This window comes from Cherax quadricarinatus, chromosome 5 (assembly GCF_038502225.1).
Source record: "Cherax quadricarinatus isolate ZL_2023a chromosome 5, ASM3850222v1, whole genome shotgun sequence".
Classification (NCBI taxonomy): domain Eukaryota; kingdom Metazoa; phylum Arthropoda; class Malacostraca; order Decapoda; family Parastacidae; genus Cherax; species Cherax quadricarinatus.
In genome coordinates this window covers 56964697-56982754 of record NC_091296.1, presented here as the reverse complement: position 1 = coordinate 56982754, position 18058 = coordinate 56964697, and the positions used below count along the sequence as shown (strand labels likewise).

General features: G+C 40.6%; 1 protein-coding gene across 2 annotated transcripts in view; it reads right to left on the bottom strand.

The window, feature by feature from the left end:
* Nucleotides 1–15070: 15070 nt before the first annotated feature.
* LOC128685053 (uncharacterized) overlaps nucleotides 15071–18058 on the bottom strand; it is a 39220-nt gene continuing 36232 nt past the window's right edge. For both annotated transcript variants that reach the window (XM_070102593.1, XM_070102598.1), the window contains exon 4: nucleotides 15071–17367. In XM_070102593.1, coding sequence (XP_069958694.1) covers nucleotides 17241–17367 — 127 coding nt within the window. In that variant the 3' untranslated portion in view covers nucleotides 15071–17240. The remainder of the gene's footprint in view (nucleotides 17368–18058) is intronic.

Below are 18058 nucleotides of genomic sequence, written 5' to 3'. Positions count from 1 at the left end.
GTTGTTTAATATATTTATAGATGGGGTTGTAAAAGAAGTAAATGCTAGGGTGTTCGGGAGAGGGGTGGGATTAAATTATGGGGAATCAAATTCAAAATGGGAATTGACACAGTTACTTTTTGCTGATGATACTGTGCTTATGGGAGATTCTAAAGAAAAATTGCAAAGGTTAGTGGATGAGTTTGAGAATGTGTGTAAAGGTAGAAAGTTGAAAGTGAACATAGAAAAGAGTAAGGTGATGAGGGTATCAAATGATTTAGATAAAGAAAAATTGGATATCAAATTGGGGAGGAGGAGTATGGAAGAAGTGAATGTTTTCAGATACTTGGGAGTTGACGTGTCGGCGGATGGATTTATGAAGGATGAGGTTAATCATAGAATTGATGAGGGAAAAAAGGTGAGTGGTGCATTGAGGTATATGTGGAGTCAAAAAACGTTATCTATGGAGGCAAAGAAGGGAATGTATGAAAGTATAGTAGTACCAACACTCTTATATGGATGTGAAGCTTGGGTTGTGAATGCAGCAGCGAGGAGACGGTTGGAGGCAGTGGAGATGTCCTGTCTAAGGGCAATGTGTGGTGTAAATATTATGCAGAAAATTCGGAGTGTGGAAATTAGGAGAAGGTGTGGAGTTAATAAAAGCATTAGTCAGAGGGCAGAAGAGGGGTTGTTGAGGTGGTTTGGTCATTTAGAGAGAATGGATCAAAGTAGAATGACATGGAAAGCATATAAATCTATAGGGGAAGGAAGGAGGGGTAGGGGTCGTCCTCGAAAGGGTTGGAAAGAGGGGGTAAAGGAGGTTTTGTGGGCTAGGGGCTTGGACTTCCAGCAAGCGTGCATGAGCGTGTTAGATAGGAGTGAATGGAGGCGAATGATACTTGGGACCTGACGATCTGTTGGAGTGTGAGCAGGGTAATATTTAGTGAAGGGATTCAGGGAAACTGGTTATTTTCATATAGTCGGACTTGAGTCTTGGAAATGGGAAGTACAATGCCTGCACTTTAAAGGAGGGGTTTGGGATATTGGCAGTTTGGAGGGATGTGTTGTGTATCTTTATACATATATGCTTCTAAGCTGTTGTATTCTGAGCACCTCTGCAAAAGCAGTGATAATGTGTGAGTGTGGTGAAAGTGTTGAATGATGATGAAAGTATTTTCTTTTTGGGGATTTTCTTTCTTTTTTGGGTCACCCTGCCTCGGTGGGAGGCGGCCAACTTGTTGAAAAAAAAAAAAAAAAAAAAAAAAAAAAAAATATTTTTTTATTTTTATTATCACACTGGCCGATTCCCACCAAGGCAGGGTGGCCCGAAAAAGAAAAACTTTCACCATCATTCACTCCATCACTGTCTTGCCAGAAGGGTGCTTTACACTACAGTTTTTAAACTGCAACATTAACACCCCTCCTTCAGAGTGCAGGCACTGTACTTCCCATCTCCAGGACTCAAGTCCGGCCTGCCGGTTTCCCTGAATCCCTTCATAAATGTTACTTTGCTCACACTCCAACAGCACGTCAAGTATTAAAAACCATTTGTCTCCATTCACTCCTATCAAACACGCTCACGCATGCCTGCTGGAAGTCCAAGCCCCTCGCACACAACACCTCCTTTACCCCCTCCCTCCAACCCTTCCTAGGCCGACCCCTACCCCGCCTTCCTTCCACTACAGACTGATACACTCTTGAAGTCATTCTGTTTCGCTCCATTCTCTCTACATGTCCGAACCACCTCAACAACCCTTCCTCAGCCCTCTGGACAACAGTTTTGGTAATCCCGCACCTCCTCCTAACTTCCAAACTACGAATTCTCTGCATTATATTCACACCACACATTGCCCTCAGACATGACATCTCCACTGCCTCCAGCCTTCTCCTCGCTGCAACATTCATCACCCACGCTTCACACCCATATAAGAGCGTTGGTAAAACTATACTCTCATACATTCCCCTCTTTGCCTCCAAGGACAAAGTTCTTTGTCTCCACAGACTCCTAAGTGCACCACTCACTCTTTTTCCCTCATCAATTCTATGATTCACCTCATCTTTCATAGACCCATCCGCTGACACGTCCACTCCCAAATATCTGAATACGTTCACCTCCTCCATACTCTCTCCCTCCAATCTGATATTCAATCTTTCATCACCTAATCTTTTTGTTATCCTCATAACCTTACTCTTTCCTGTATTCACCTTTAATTTTCTTCTTTTGCACACCCTACCAAATTCATCCACCAATCTCTGCAGCTTCTCTTCAGAATCACCCAAGAGCACAGTGTCATCAGCAAAGAGCAGCTGTGACAACTCCCACTTTGTGTGTGATTCTTTATCTTTTAACTCCACGCCTCTTGCCAAGACCCTCGCATTTACTTCTCTTACAACCCCATCTATAAATATATTAAACAACCACGGTGACATCACACATCCTTGTCTAAGGCCTACTTTTACTGGGAAAAAATTTCCCTCTTTCCTACATACTCTAACTTGAGCCTCACTGTCCTCGTAAAAACTCTTCACTGCTTTCAGTAACCTACCTCCTACACCATACACTTGCAACATCTGCCACATTGCCCCCCTATCCACCCTGTCATACGCCTTTTCCAAATCCATAAATGCCACAAAGACCTCTTTAGCCTTATCTAAATACTGTTCACTTATATGTTTCACTGTAAACACCTGGTCCACACACCCCCTACCTTTCCTAAAGCCTCCTTGTTCATCTGCTATCCTATTCTCCGTCTTACTCTTAATTCTTTCAATTATAACTCTACCATACACTTTACCAGGTACACTCAACAGACTTATCCCCCTATAATTTTTGCACTCTCTTTTATCCCCTTTGCCTTTATACAAAGGAACTATGCATGCTCTCTGCCAATCCCTAGGTACCTTACCCTCTTCCATACATTTATTAAATAATTGCACCAACCACTCCAAAAAATATATATATATATATATATATATATATATATATATATATATATATATATATATATATATATATATATATATATATATATATATATGCAAAACAACCACTGTGAAAGAGTTGTGAAATTCCAAGCACTTTCGTGACTACTCACATTGTCAAGGAACTATGACAATGTGAGTAGTCACAAAAGCGCTTGGAATTTCACTACTCTTTCACAGTGGTTGTTTTGCATATTTTAAAATCACCTGTTTACTGTGATCTTAGTGCATATATATATACATATATATATATTGTATATATATATATTTTTTATTATTTTATTATTTTTTTTTTTTATTATCACACTGGCCGATTCCCACCAAGGCAGGGTGGCCCGAAAAAGAAAAACTTTCACCATCATTCACTCCATCACTGTCTTGCCAGAAGGGTGCTTTACACTACAGTTTTTAAACTGCAACATTAACACCCCTCCTTCTGAGTGCAGGCACTGTACTTCCCATCTCCAGGACTCAAGTCCGGCCTGCCGGTTTCCATGAATCCCTTCATAAATGTTACTTTGCTCACACTCCAACAGCACGTCAAGTATTAAAAACCATTTGTCTCCATTCACTCATATCAAACACGCTCATGCATGCCTCCTGGAAGTCCAAGCCCCTCGCACACAAAACCTCCTTTACCCCCTCCCTCCAACCTTTCCTAGGCCGACCCCTACCCCGCCTTCCTTCCACTACAGACTGATACACTCTTGAAGTCATTCTGTTTCGTTCCATTCTCTCTACATGTCCGAACCACCTCAACAACCCTTCCTCAGCCCTCTGGACAACAGTTTTGGTAATCCCGCACCTCCTCCTAACTTCCAAACTACGAATTCTCTGCATTATATTCACACCACACATTGCCCTCAGACATGACATCTCCACTGCCTCCAGCCTTCTCCTCGCTGCAACATTCATCACCCACGCTTCACACCCATATAAGAGCGTTGGTAAAACTATACTCTCATACATTCCCCTCTTTGCCTCCAAGGACAAAGTTCTTTGTCTCCACAGACTCCTAAGTGCACCACTCACTCTTTTTCCCTCATCAATTCTATGATTCACCTCATCTTTCATAGACCCATCCGCTGACACGTCCACTCCCAAATATCTGAATACGTTCACCTCCTCCATACTCTCTCCCTCCAATCTGATATTCAATCTTTCATCACCTAATCTTTTTGTTATCCTCATAACCTTACTCTTTCCTGTATTCACCTTTAATTTTCTTCTTTTGCACACCCTACCAAATTCATCCACCAATCTCTGCAACTTCTCTTCAGAATCTCCCAAGAGCACAGTGTCATCAGCAAAGAGCAGCTGTGACAACTTCCACTTTGTGTGTGATTCTTTATCTTTTAACTCCACGCCTCTTGCCAAGACCCTCGCATTTACTTCTCTTACAACCCCATCTATAAATATATTAAACAACCACGGTGACATCACACATCCTTGTCTAAGGCCTACTTTTACTGGGAAAAAATTTCCCTCTTTCCTACATACTCTAACTTGAGCCTCACTATCCTCGTAAAAACTCTTCACTGCTTTCAGTAACCTACCTCCTACACCATACACTTGCAACATCTGCCACATTGCCCCCCTATCCACCCTGTCATACGCCTTTTCCAAATCCATAAATGCCACAAAGACCTCTTTAGCCTTATCTAAATACTGTTCACTTATATGTTTCACTGTAAACACCTGGTCCACACACCCCCTACCTTTCCTAAAGCCTCCTTGTTCATCTGCTATCCTATTCTCCGTCTTACTCTTAATTCTTTCAATTATAACTCTACCATACACTTTACCAGGTACACTCAACAGACTTATCCCCCTATAATTTTTGCACTCTCTTTTATCCCCTTTGCCTTTATACAAAGGAACTATGCATGCTCTCTGCCAATCCCTAGGTACCTTACCCTCTTCCATACATTTATTAAATAATTGCACCAACCACTCCAAAACTATATCCCCACCTGCTTTTAACATTTCTATCTTTATCCCATCAATCCCGGCTGCCTTACCCCCTTTCATTTTGCGTACTGCCTCACGAACTTCCCCCACACTCACAACTGGCTCTTCCTCACTCCTACAAGATGTTATTCCTCCTTGCCCTATACACGAAATCACAGCTTCCCTATCTTCATCAACATTTAACAATTCTTCAAAATATTCCCTCCATCTTCCCAATACCTCTAACTCTCCATTTAATAACTCTCCTCTCCTATTTTTAACTGACAAATCCATTTGTTCTCTAGGCTTTCTTAACTTGTTAATCTCACTCCAAAACTTTTTCTTATTTTCAACAAAATTTGTTGATAACATTTCACCCACTCTCTCATTTGCTCTCTTTTTACATTGCTTCACCACTCTCTTAACCTCTCTCTTTTTCTCCATATACTCTTCCCTCCTTGCATCACTTCTACTTTGTAAAAACTTCTCATATGCTAACTTTTTCTCCCTTACTACTCTCTTTACATCATCATTCCACCAATTGCTCCTCTTCCCTCCTGCACCCACTTTCCTGTAACCACAAACTTCTGCTGAACACTCTAACACTACATTTTTAATCCTACCCCATACCTCTTCGACCCCATTGCCTATGCTCTCATTTGCCCATCTATCCTCCAATAGCTGTTTATATCTTACCCTAACTGCCTCCTCTTTTAGTTTATAAACCTTCACCTCTCTCTTCCCTGATGCTTCTATTCTCCTTGTATCCCATCTACCTTTTACTCTCAGTGTAGCTACAACTAGAAAGTGATCCGATATATCTGTGGCCCCTCTATAAACATGTACATCCTGAAGTCTACTCAGCAGTCTTTTATCTACCAATACATAATCCAACAAACTACTGTCATTTCGCCCTACATCATATCTTGTATACTTATTTATCCTCTTTTTCTTAAAATATGTATTACCTATAACTAAACCCCTTTCTACACAAAGTTCAATCAAAGGGCTCCCATTATCATTTACACCTGGCACCCCAAACTTACCTACCACACCCTCTCTAAAAGTTTCTCCTACTTTAGCATTCAGGTCCCCTACCACAATTACTCTCTCACTTGGTTCAAAGGCTCCTATACATTCACTTAACATCTCCCAAAATCTCTCTCTCTCCTCTGCATTCCTCTCTTCTCCAGGTGCATACACGCTTATTATGACCCACTTCTCGCATCCAACCTTTACTTTAATCCACATAATTCTTGAATTTACACATTCATATTCTCTTTTCTCCTTCCATAACTGATCATTTAACATTACTGCTACCCCTTCCTTTGCTCTAACTCTCTCAGATACTCCAGATTTAATCCCATTTATTTCCCCCCACTGAAACTCTCCTACCCCCTTCAGCTTTGTTTCGCTTAGAGCCAGGACATCCAACTTCTTTTCATTCATAACATCAGCAATCATCTGTTTCTTGTCATCCGCACTACATCCACGCACATTTAAGCAACCCAGTTTTATAAAGTTTTTCTTCTTCTCTTTTTTAGTAAATGTATACAGGAGAAGGGGTTACTAGCCCATTGCTCCCGGCATTTTAGTCGCCTCATACGACACGCATGGCTTACGGAGGAAAGATTCTTTTCCACTTCCCCATGGACAATAGAAGAAATAAAAAGGACAAGAGCTATTTAGAAAAAGGGAGAAAAACCTAGATGTATGTATATATATATATGCATGTGCGTGTCTGTGAAGTGTGACCAAAGTGTAAGTAGGAGTAGCAAGATATCCCTGTTATCTAGCGTGTTTATGAGACAGAAAAAGAAACCAGCAATCCTACCATCATGCAAAACAGTTACAGGTTTTTGTTTCACAGTCATCTGGCATATATATATATATAAATATATATATATATATATATATATATATATATATGTATATATATATGTATATGTATATATATATATATATATATATACAGTGGACCCCCGGTTAACGAACTTTTTTCATTCCAGTAGTATGTTCAGATGCCAGTACTGACCGAATTTTTTCCCATAAGGAATATTGTGAAGTAGATTAGTCCATTTCAGACCCACAAACATACATGTACAAACGCACTTACATAAACACACTTACATAATTGGTCGCATTTGGAGGTGTTCGTTAAGCGGGGGTCCACTGTATATATATATATATATATATATATATACAGTGCTCCCTCGCTTTTCGTAGTTCTCAGCAATCGTAAAATTCGCCAATCATAGGGGTATTTTCATGTAAACATGGACTCGTTTTTCATAGGTTGACTCGCGAGTCGTAGTTCGTCCGGGACGCGTACCCACGGCGTGAGCCGTGGCGGCAGCCAGTCTGGCATTGTTTACCAGTGAGCGAAGGTCCCCTCACGTGCTCCAGCAAAATATTTCATAATATTCCATTTATTTTAGTGCTTGCAAGTACTAAATAAGCTACCATGGCTCCAAAGAAAGCTCCTAGTGCCAAGCCTGTGATAAAGAAGGTGAGAAATATGATTGAATTTAAGAAAACCAACATTGAACAATATGAAAGTGGTACAAGTGTGGCTGAACTGGCCAGGATGTATAAGAAACCCTACACAACCTTATGTTCCATAGTGGCCAAGAAAAAGGAAATCAAGGATGCTGTTGTTGCAAAGGGAGTAACTATGCTGACAAAAATGAGATCACCAGTACTGGAAAAGGTTGAGAAGTTATTATTGGTGTGGATAAATGAGAAACAATTAGCAGGAGATACTCTTATGACTTCGATTATTTGTGAAAAGGCTAGGCAGTTGCATGAAGATTTGGTAAAGAAATTGCCTGCAAATAGTGGTGATGTGAGTTAATTTAAGGCCAGCAAAGGCTGCTTTGAGAGATTTAAGAACCGTACTGGCGTACACAGTGTGGTAAGGCATGGTGAGGCTGCCAGTTCAGACCACAAGGCGGCTGAAAAATATGTGCATGAATTCCAGGAGTACATAGAGGCTGAAGGACTGAAACCTGAACAAGTGTTCAGTTGTGATGAAACAGGCCTCTTTTGGAAGAAAATGCCAAAGAGGACCTTCATTACACAAGAGGAAAAGGCAATGCCAGGACACAAGCCTATGATAGACAGGCTGACGCTAATGTTCTGTGCTAATGCTAGTGGGGATTTCAAAGTGAAGCCATTACTAGTGTACCATTCTGAAAATCCCAGAGTGTTCAGGAAAAACAATGTTATGAAGAGTAAATTGTGTGTGTTTTGGAAATCTAATAGTAAGGCATGGGTCACGAGGGAAATTTTCGTCGAGTGGTTCAATGAAGTGTTTGGCCCTAGTGTGAAGGAGTATCTCCTGGAAAAGAAATTGGATCTCAAGTGCCTGCTAGTAATGGACAATGCACCTGCTCATCCTCCAAACTTGGATGACCTAATTTTTGAGGAGTTTGGGTTCATCACAGTAAAGTTCTTGCCCCCGAATACCTCTCCTCTCCTCCAGCCCATGGGCCAGCAGGTCATTGCAAACTTTAAAAAACTCTACACAAAAGCAATGTTTCACAGGTGCTTGACTGTGACCACAGACACTCACTTGACCCTAAGGGAATTTTGGAGAGAACACTTCAGCATCCTCCATAGGTATGGCTTGGGAGGGAGTGACTACCAGGACTTTGAACTCTGCCTGGAGAAAATTGTGGCCAGATTGTGTCGACAAGAGGGATTTTGAAGGGTTTGGGACTGACCCTGATGAGCCTATGTCTGTTGTAAAATCAATTGTGGCACTGGGGAGTTCCATGGGGTTGGATGTGAGTTTGGAGGATGTGGAAGAATTGGTGGAAGACCACAATGAAGAGCTCAACACTGAGGAGCTGCAAGAGCTTCAGCAGGAAGAGCAACACATCGCAGCTCAGAATCTTGCTGCAGAGGAGGAGGAAGAGAGATGGAAGAAGGTGCCTTCTCCAGAAATTAAAGAGATTTTTACTATGTGAGGTAAGATGGAAAGCTTTATGGAGAAACATCACCCTAACAAGGTTGTTGCAAGCCAGGTTGGCAACATGTACAGTGACAAAGTCTTGGGCCATTTTAGGGAAGTGTTAAAGAGACGCCAGAAACAGAGCTCTCTCCACAGTTATTTTGCGAGACAGGACTCCATTGACTCTCAAGGTGGTCCTAGTGGCATTAAGAAACAGAGAAGACAAGCAACCCCAGAAAAGCAATTGGTACCTGAGATGTTGATGGAAGGGGATTCCCCTTCCAAACTATAAACAATCCACTCTCTCTCCTACTCCAGTCTCCCATACACCAAGAAGAATCTCCAATAAAGGTAAGTGTTATGCTGTTAATGTTTCATTCATCATTTCCCATTGTATTGTTTATGTACTACATGTATATTTCATGTTAAAAATTTTTTTGTTTTAATACTTCTGGGTGTCAGGAACGGATTAAGTGTATGGGGAAAATTGATTCGTAAATCGTAAATTTCGTTTATAGTAACGGCTCCAGGAACGGATTAATTACGAAAAACGAGGGACCACTGTATATATATATATATATATATATATATATATATATATATATATATATATATATTTTTTTTTTTCAACAAGTCGGCCGTCTCCCACCGAGGCAGGGTGACCCAAAAAAGAAAGAAAATCCCCAAAAAGAAAATGCTTTCATCATCATTCAACACTTTCACCACACTCACACATAATCACTGTTTTTGCAGAGGTGCTCAGAATACAACAGTTTAGAAGCATATACGTATAAAGATACACAACATATCCCTCCAAACTGCCAATATCCCAAACCCCTCCTTTAAAGTGCAGGCATTGTACTTCCCATTTCCAGGACTCAAGTCCGACTATATGAAAATAACCGGTTTCCCTGAATCCCTTCACTAAATATTACCCTGCTCACACTCCAACAGATCGTCAGGTCCCAAGTACCATTCGTCTCCATTCACTCCTATCTAACACGCTCACACACGCTTGCTGGAAGTCCAAGCCCCTTGCCCACAAAACCTCCTTTACCCCCTCTCTCCAACCCTTTCGAGGACGACCCCTACCTCGCCTTCCTTCCCCTATAGATTTATATGCTTTCCATGTCATTCTACTTTGATCCATTCTCTCTAAATGACCAAACCACCTCAACAACCCCTCTTCTGCCCTCTGACTAATACTTTTATTAACTCCACACCTTTTCCTAATTTCCACACTCCGAATTTTCTACATAATATTTACACCACACATTGCCCTTAGACAGGACATCTCCACTGCCTCCAACCGTCTCCTCGCTGCTGCATTTACCACCCAAGCTTCACACCCATATAAGAGTGTTGGTACTACTATACTTTCATACATTCCTTTCTTTGCCTCCATAGATAACATTTTTTGACTCCACGTATACCTCAATGCACCACTCACCTTTTTTCCCTCATCAATTCTATGATTAATATATATATAATATAATATATATATATATATATATATATATATATATATATATATATATAATATATATATATATGATATAATATATATATAATATATATATGTGATATAAACAGCTATTGGAGGATAGATGGGCTAATGAGAGCATAGGCAATGGGGTCGAAGAGGTATGGGGTAGGTTTAAAAATGTAGTGTTAGAGTGTTCAGCAGAAGTTTGTGGTTACAGGAAAGTGGGTGCAGGAGGGAAGAGGAGCGATTGGTGGAATGATGATGTAAAGAGAGTAGTAAGGGAGAAAAAGTTAGCATATGAGAAGTTTTTACAAAGTAGAAGTGATGCAAGGAGGGAAGAGTATATGGAGAAAAAGAGAGAAGTTAAGAGAGTGGTGAAGCAATGTAAAAAGAGAGCAAATGAGAGAGTGGGTGAGATGTTATCAACAAATTTTGTTGAAAATAAGAAAAAGTTTTGGAGTGAGATTAACAAGTTAAGAAAGCCTAGAGAACAAATGGATTTGTCAGTTAAAAATAGGAGAGGAGAGTTATTAAATGGAGAGTTAGAGGTATTGGGAAGATGGAGGGAATATTTTGAGGAATTGTTAAATGTTGATGAAGATAGGGAAGCTGTGATTTCGTGTATAGGGCAAGGAGGAATAACATCTTGTAGGAGTGAGGAAGAGCCAGTTGTGAGTGTGGGAGAAGTTCGTGAGGCAGTAGGTAAAATGAAAGGGGGTAAGGCAGCCGGGATTGATGGGATAAAGATAGAAATGTTAAAAGCAGGTGGGGATATAGTTTTGGAGTGGTTGGTGCAATTATTTAATAAATGTATGGAAGAGGGTAAGGTACCTAGGGATTGGCAGAGAGCATGCATAGTTCCTTTGTATAAAGGCAAAGGGGACAAAAGAGAGTGCAAAAATTATAGGGGGATAAGTCTGTTGAGTGTACCTGGTAAAGTGTATGGTAGAGTTATAATTGAAAGAATTAAGAGTAAGACGGAGAATAGGATAGCAGATGAACAAGGAGGCTTTAGGAAAGGTAGGGGGTGTGTGGACCAGGTGTTTACAGTGAAACATATAAGTGAACAGTATTTAGATAAGGCTAAAGAGGTCTTTGTGGCATTTATGGATTTGGAAAAGGCGTATGACAGGGTGGATAGGGGGGCAATGTGGCAGATGTTGCAAGTGTATGGTGTAGGAGGTAGGTTACTGAAAGCAGTGAAGAGTTTTTACGAGGATAGTGAGGCTCAAGTTAGAGTATGTAGGAAAGAGGGAAATTTTTTCCCAGTAAAAGTAGGCCTTAGACAAGGATGTGTGATGTCACCGTGGTTGTTTAATATATTTATAGATGGGGTTGTAAGAGAAGTAAATGCGAGGGTCTTGGCAAGAGGCGTGGAGTTAAAAGATAAAGAATCACACACAAAGTGGGAGTTGTCACAGCTGCTCTTTGCTGATGACACTGTGCTCTTGGGAGATTCTGAAGAGAAGTTGCAGAGATTGGTGGATGAATTTGGTAGGGTGTGCAAAAGAAGAAAATTAAAGGTGAATACAGGAAAGAGTAAGGTTATGAGGATAACAAAAAGATTAGGTGATGAAAGATTGAATATCAGATTGGAGGGAGAGAGTATGGAGGAGGTGAACGTATTCAGATATTTGGGAGTGGACGTGTCAGCGGATGGGTCTATGAAAGATGAGGTGAATCATAGAATTGATGAGGGAAAAAGAGTGAGTGGTGCACTTAGGAGTCTGTGGAGACAAAGAACTTTGTCCTTGGAGGCAAAGAGGGGAATGTATGAGAGTATAGTTTTACCAACGCTCTTATATGGGTGTGAAGCGTGGGTGATGAATGTTGCAGCGAGGAGAAGGCTGGAGGCAGTGGAGATGTCGTGTCTGAGGGCAATGTGTGGTGTGAATATAATGCAGAGAATTCGTAGTTTGGAAGTTAGGAGGAGGTGCGGGATTACCAAAACTGTTGTCCAGAGGGCTGAGGAAGGGTTGTTGAGGTGGTTCGGACATGTAGAGAGAATGGAGCGAAACAGAATGACTTCAAGAGTGTATCAGTCTGTAGTGGAAGGAAGGCGGGGTAGGGGTCGGCCTAGGAAGGGTTGGAGGGAGGGGGTAAAGGAGGTTTTGTGTGCGAGGGGCTTGGACTTCCAGCAGGCATGCGTGAGCGTGTTTGATAGGAGTGAATGGAGACAAATGGTTTTTAATACTTGACGTGCTGTTGGAGTGTGAGCAAAGTAACATTTATGAAGGGATTCAGGGAAACCGGCAGGCCGGACTTGAGTCCTGGAGATGGGAAGTACAGTGCCTGCACTCTGAAGGAGGGGTGTTAATGTTGCAGTTTAAAAACTGTAGTGTAAAGCACCCTTCTGGCAAGACAGTGATGGAGTGAATGATGGTGAAAGTTTTTCTTTTTCGGGCCACCCTGCCTTGGTGGGAATCGGCCAGTGTGATAATAAAAAAAAAAAAAATAAAAAATAATAAATATATATATAATATATATATATATAAGTGTCAGGGGCCCGAGACTGTTCAACTGCCTCCCAGCACACATAAGGGGGATTACCAACAGACCCCTGGCAGTCTTCAAGCTGGCACTGGACAAGCACCTAAAGTCAGTTCCGGATCAGCCGGGCTGTGGCTCGTATGTTGGTTTGCGTGCAGCCAGCAGCAACAGCCTGGTTGATCAGGCTCTGATCCACCAGGAGGCCTGGTCTCAGACCGGGCCGCGGGGGCGTTGACCCCCGGAACTCTCTCCAGGTAATATATATATATATATATATATATATATATATATATATATATATATATCTATATATATATATATATATATATATATATATATATATATATATAATATATATACAGTGGACCCCCGCATAACGATCACCTCCCAATGCAACCAATTATGTAAGTGTAATTATGTAAGTGCGTTTGTACGTGTATGTTTGGGGGTCTGAAATGGACTAATCTACTTCTCAGTATTCCTTATGGGAACAAATTCTGTCAGTACTGGCACCTGAACATACTTCTGAAATGAAAAATATCGTTAACCGGGGGTCCACTGTATATATATATATATATATATATATATATATATATATATATATATATATATATATATATATATATATATATATATATATATATATACATGTATATACGTGCATGAGCGTGTTCGATAGGAGTGAATGGAGACGAATGGTATTTGGGACCTGACGATCTGTTGGAGTGTGAGCAGGGTAATATTTAGTGAAGGGATTCAGGGAAACCGGTTATTTTTATATAGCCGGACTTGAGTCCTGGAAATGGGAAGTTCAATGCCTGCACTCTAAAGGAGGGGTTTGGGATATTAGCAGTTTGGAGGGATATGTGGTGTATCTTTATACGTATATGCTTCTAAACTGTTGTGTTCCGAGCACCTCTGCAAAAACAGTGATTATGTGTGAGTGAGGTGAAAGTGTTGAATGATGATGAAAGTATTTTCTTTTTGGGGATTTTCTTTCTTTTTGGGTCACCCTGCCTTGGTGGGAGACGGCCGACTTGTTAAAAAAAAAAAAAAAAAAAAAATATATATTATTATTATTATTTATTATTAACACATTAGACGTTTCCCACCAAGGTAGGGTGGCCCGAAAAAGAAAAACTTTCACCATCATTCACTCCTTCACTATCTTGCCAGAGGTGCACTTACACTACAATTATAAAACTCCAACATTAACACCCCTTCCTCAGAGTGCAGACACTGTACTTCCCATCTCCAGAACTTCAATCCAGCCTGTTGGTTTCCCTGAATCCCTTCATGTTACCTTGCTGACACTCCAACAGCACGTCAAGTCCTAAAAACCATTTGTCTCCATTCTCTCATGTTTTATTATATTATAAAAAAGTTGATACATTCCAAGATTATTAGAGAAGGTTATTTAAACATAAATTATTTTATAGTTTAATATAAAGAAAATATAAATTTGGTTTTTATTTACAAAATAAATAACAAAATTCTAAAAAAAATGTATTTGTAATGTGACTTATGGGAGAGAGTTGGTGACGAAGGTGCAGATTATCCTTGAGGAAAGCAACTCTTATCTCCCACTACCACAATACGGGGAAATGCCTCTATTGCCTCTGCCTACCATTGAAAATATGGGGCGACTGACAGATACAAATACCGTAATGATTCTGTGCTATATAAGGCAAGTTTTAGATAATGACCATACTTAATTATACAGTAAACCCTTTTACAATGTGAATTCACAGTGTACAATTTATTTGCAACTGATTAAAAGTGTAATTGAAAACTTAGAGCAGGAAAGCCTTTATAAGACATACATGTACCATAAAATACAAGCTGTGCTACATGCCTCCTTCCCTCCTGCAGTGATGTATGACCCTTATGGGTTTAGTGCTTAGTTATAATTATAATGAACCTTCCCTCCTACTGACAACACACACCACTAGTTATATTCTGAATGCTTCTTCTACCTCTGTGTTTATCAAGCTATTACAATTTTCATCACTGTTTTGTCTTTGGATATTTAATACTGGAAGAATTAATGTGAATCTATTATTTTGTTAAAGAAAATGGAAGATAGATGTGTTTAAAGTGATGCATGTTTGCTGGAAACTGATTGTGAGTATTGTGTGAATGATTCACTTTTGTACAGTTGAAAATGACACTTGAGGGAAAAATAAAGAACTTGTGCAATAAGCAATACAAAGTGACATGTGTTCAAAAAAAAATGTCAAGGCTAATACAGCTCAATAACATGTTAAAGTTATTGAATGTGTGGATTGGGGGAAAAAAAAAGAAAGTCCCAGAAAATAAAGCACAAAGCACTATCTTATTAGAAAGTTGTGTGTGAGAAGGGAGATGAGCCTTTGAAAGCTTTAAAAAATGCAATTATCGTCCTAAAAAAAAGTTTTCTGGTCAGCTTTATAAAGTGCTGAAGGGTAAAACACACCAGAGACATATTACAGAACATGTACATGAGTACTCGAATGGAACCAGCAACTGACAAGTCTGCATCCACATCAGTACAAGAACCACAACCATCCATCTCAGTCCAGTTTACCCCACATGAATCATCTCCTCTCACTTTTCCCCTCAAGGAAGGTTCCTTGACGCTGGTGAGGAGCTCTTGATCTAAGGAATTGGATCTGTGCTCCAGTTCCCTGAATTAAGCCTGAATACCTTCCACATCCCCCCAACCTGCGCTGTATAATCCTACGGGTTTAGCGCTTCCCCTTTATAATAATAATCTACAATCCTCTCACTTTCTTTTCAATTATTATTATTATAATCAAAAAAGAAGCGCTAAGCCACAAGGACTATACAGACTTTCATTTCAAGAACACACAACTACCAGAATGTAAGGCGAATTATTTTGGAGTAATTTTTAACTAGTACTATACAATAATAAAGTACACTATAATGTAATTTAGAAAACCAAGTTGAAGCAAAATCATTTGTTTGGCAAATTTGGTGGAGTCTGAATATAACCTATAAGGGGATAATTCCCTATCCATTCATAGGATAAGTTCCTTAAATGTCTTGATTGTCTAGTGCAGTTAACATCCTTGCTATTAGTAGTACGTATATCATTGATGTCAGCTAGGCCTGTATACCTTGTACTTGTAGAAATAAAGATACTAAATACCATAGCCATAGACATGTGTCACTGTGCAGTTGAGTGAGGAGCCTTTCCTAGAGTCATTTATGTGCTGTCATACTGTCCAACTTTTCACCCCCTTTGTCTGACCAGTCTTGAAGAACACAGTCTATACAATGCTTTTGCTGCTGAGTTTGGCCCTGGCTCTGTTTTCTACTTCTGTAGCCTTTCTTCTACCCCCACCTGTTCTTCTTCTATCCTTACTGTATATATTAATAGTGCAGCTAAATGCTCAGGGTAAAATTAAATGTCAATTTATCAAAATACGTATTTAAGAACTGTTTAAATTTTTTTCGTAAATACCAAATATACAGTACTGTACTAATATAGTGGTTATTACAGTAGTATTATGACACAATAATAATAATTACCTAAACAACTAATTTCATAATTAATAGTAATTATAATAAATATACTGATAATACGACTAAAACAGCAACAATAGCAATCATTAGTGCAATTCAGCAACAATATTGAAGTGTGATAAGAGTCGCATACAACATATACACAACTAGATAATATTTGTTCTTGCTAACAAGAACAACAACAGTTTTGTACATTATATAACAGAGACATAACTATAATACATAATGCTAATTTAAACCTGTAGAATTAGTTAAAATGCTGATCGACTCACATGAATAATTATATATGGGTGTATGTCAAGCTAATTAAAATGGTATATTTCCTGGAGTTTACCTGGAGAGTTCCAGGGGTCAACGCCCCCGCGGCCCGGTCTGTGACCAGGCCTCATGGTAGATCAGAGCCTGATCAACTAGGATGTTACTGCTGGCTGCACGCAAACCAACGTACGAGCCACAGCCCGGCTGGTCAGGAACCGACTTTAGGTGCTTGTACACGAACAAATATGTTAACATACAGTTAACATGTTAACATTATTATAATCATGGGGGAGCGTTAAACCCGTAGGGATTATACAGCACCTGTGGGGGGAGGTGGAAGGTATTCAGACTCAAGTCAGGGAACTGGATCACAGTTCCAATTCCCTATGTCAAGATCCTTCACCAGTGTCAAGGAACCTTCCCTGAGGGGTTCACATGTTGTGGCAACATAGCTACCCCTCAGGAGATGCCCGAGAGGGACCCTTGATCCAATGAACAAGACTTAACCTCTTCCCAGAATCGAACCTGAATGCTTCTCATTCTCCAGGCGCCATATAACCCCCACAGGTTTAGCTCTTCCTCGTGAATAATACGAAAAGGTGAACAGCATGGCTAGAGGCTGGGCATGATGTGACAGGGGTAGCGGGTATGACAGGAGCCACCACCAGCCCTGAAGTGTATAGCATCTTCCATGTCCCACGTCAGGCGTTCATACTTCTCCAGCGAGTACCCCATGAACCTGTACAGGTGAGAACTGGATATTAGTAACCTAGACAGTTGAGACCTGGGTATTAGTAGCCTATACAGGTGAGAACTGGGTATTAGTAACCTACACAGGTGAGAACTGGGTATAAGTAACCTACACAGGTGAGAACTGGGTATTAGTCAAATGTTATAAGTTTACTAATCAATTTTATAGCAGTAATTGCAGTGGTAATCAGTGTAGTGGATTAATAATTAGTGAATAGATTGTTTTCGGTACTTCCTTCAAGTTGGTTGCCTTGATGGAGGTGCAGAGCTCTTGATTCAAGGAATTGAAGTTGGCCTTCTTCCTTGGATCAGACATGATTACCAGCCATTCACCCAGGTGCTCTATGATCCGGGCTTAGCACTTTCCCGTGATGGTGTCAGTCTGACATGACCAACACTCGAGGTGTGAAGTGTGAGGATCACCTGTGGTCGCTTCTGAAGGTCACCGCCCCTGCGGCCTGGTCCAAGACCAGGCCCTCCTAGTCCAAGACCAGGCCCTCCTGATCCAAGACCATGCCCTCCTGGTCCAAGACCAGGCCTCCTGGTCCAAGACCAGGCCTCCTGGTCCAAGACCAGGCCCTCCTGGTCTAAGACCAGGCCCTCCTGGTCCAAAACCAGGCCCTCCTGGTCTAAGACTATGCCCTCCTGGCCCAAGACCAGGCCCTCCTGGTCCAAGACCA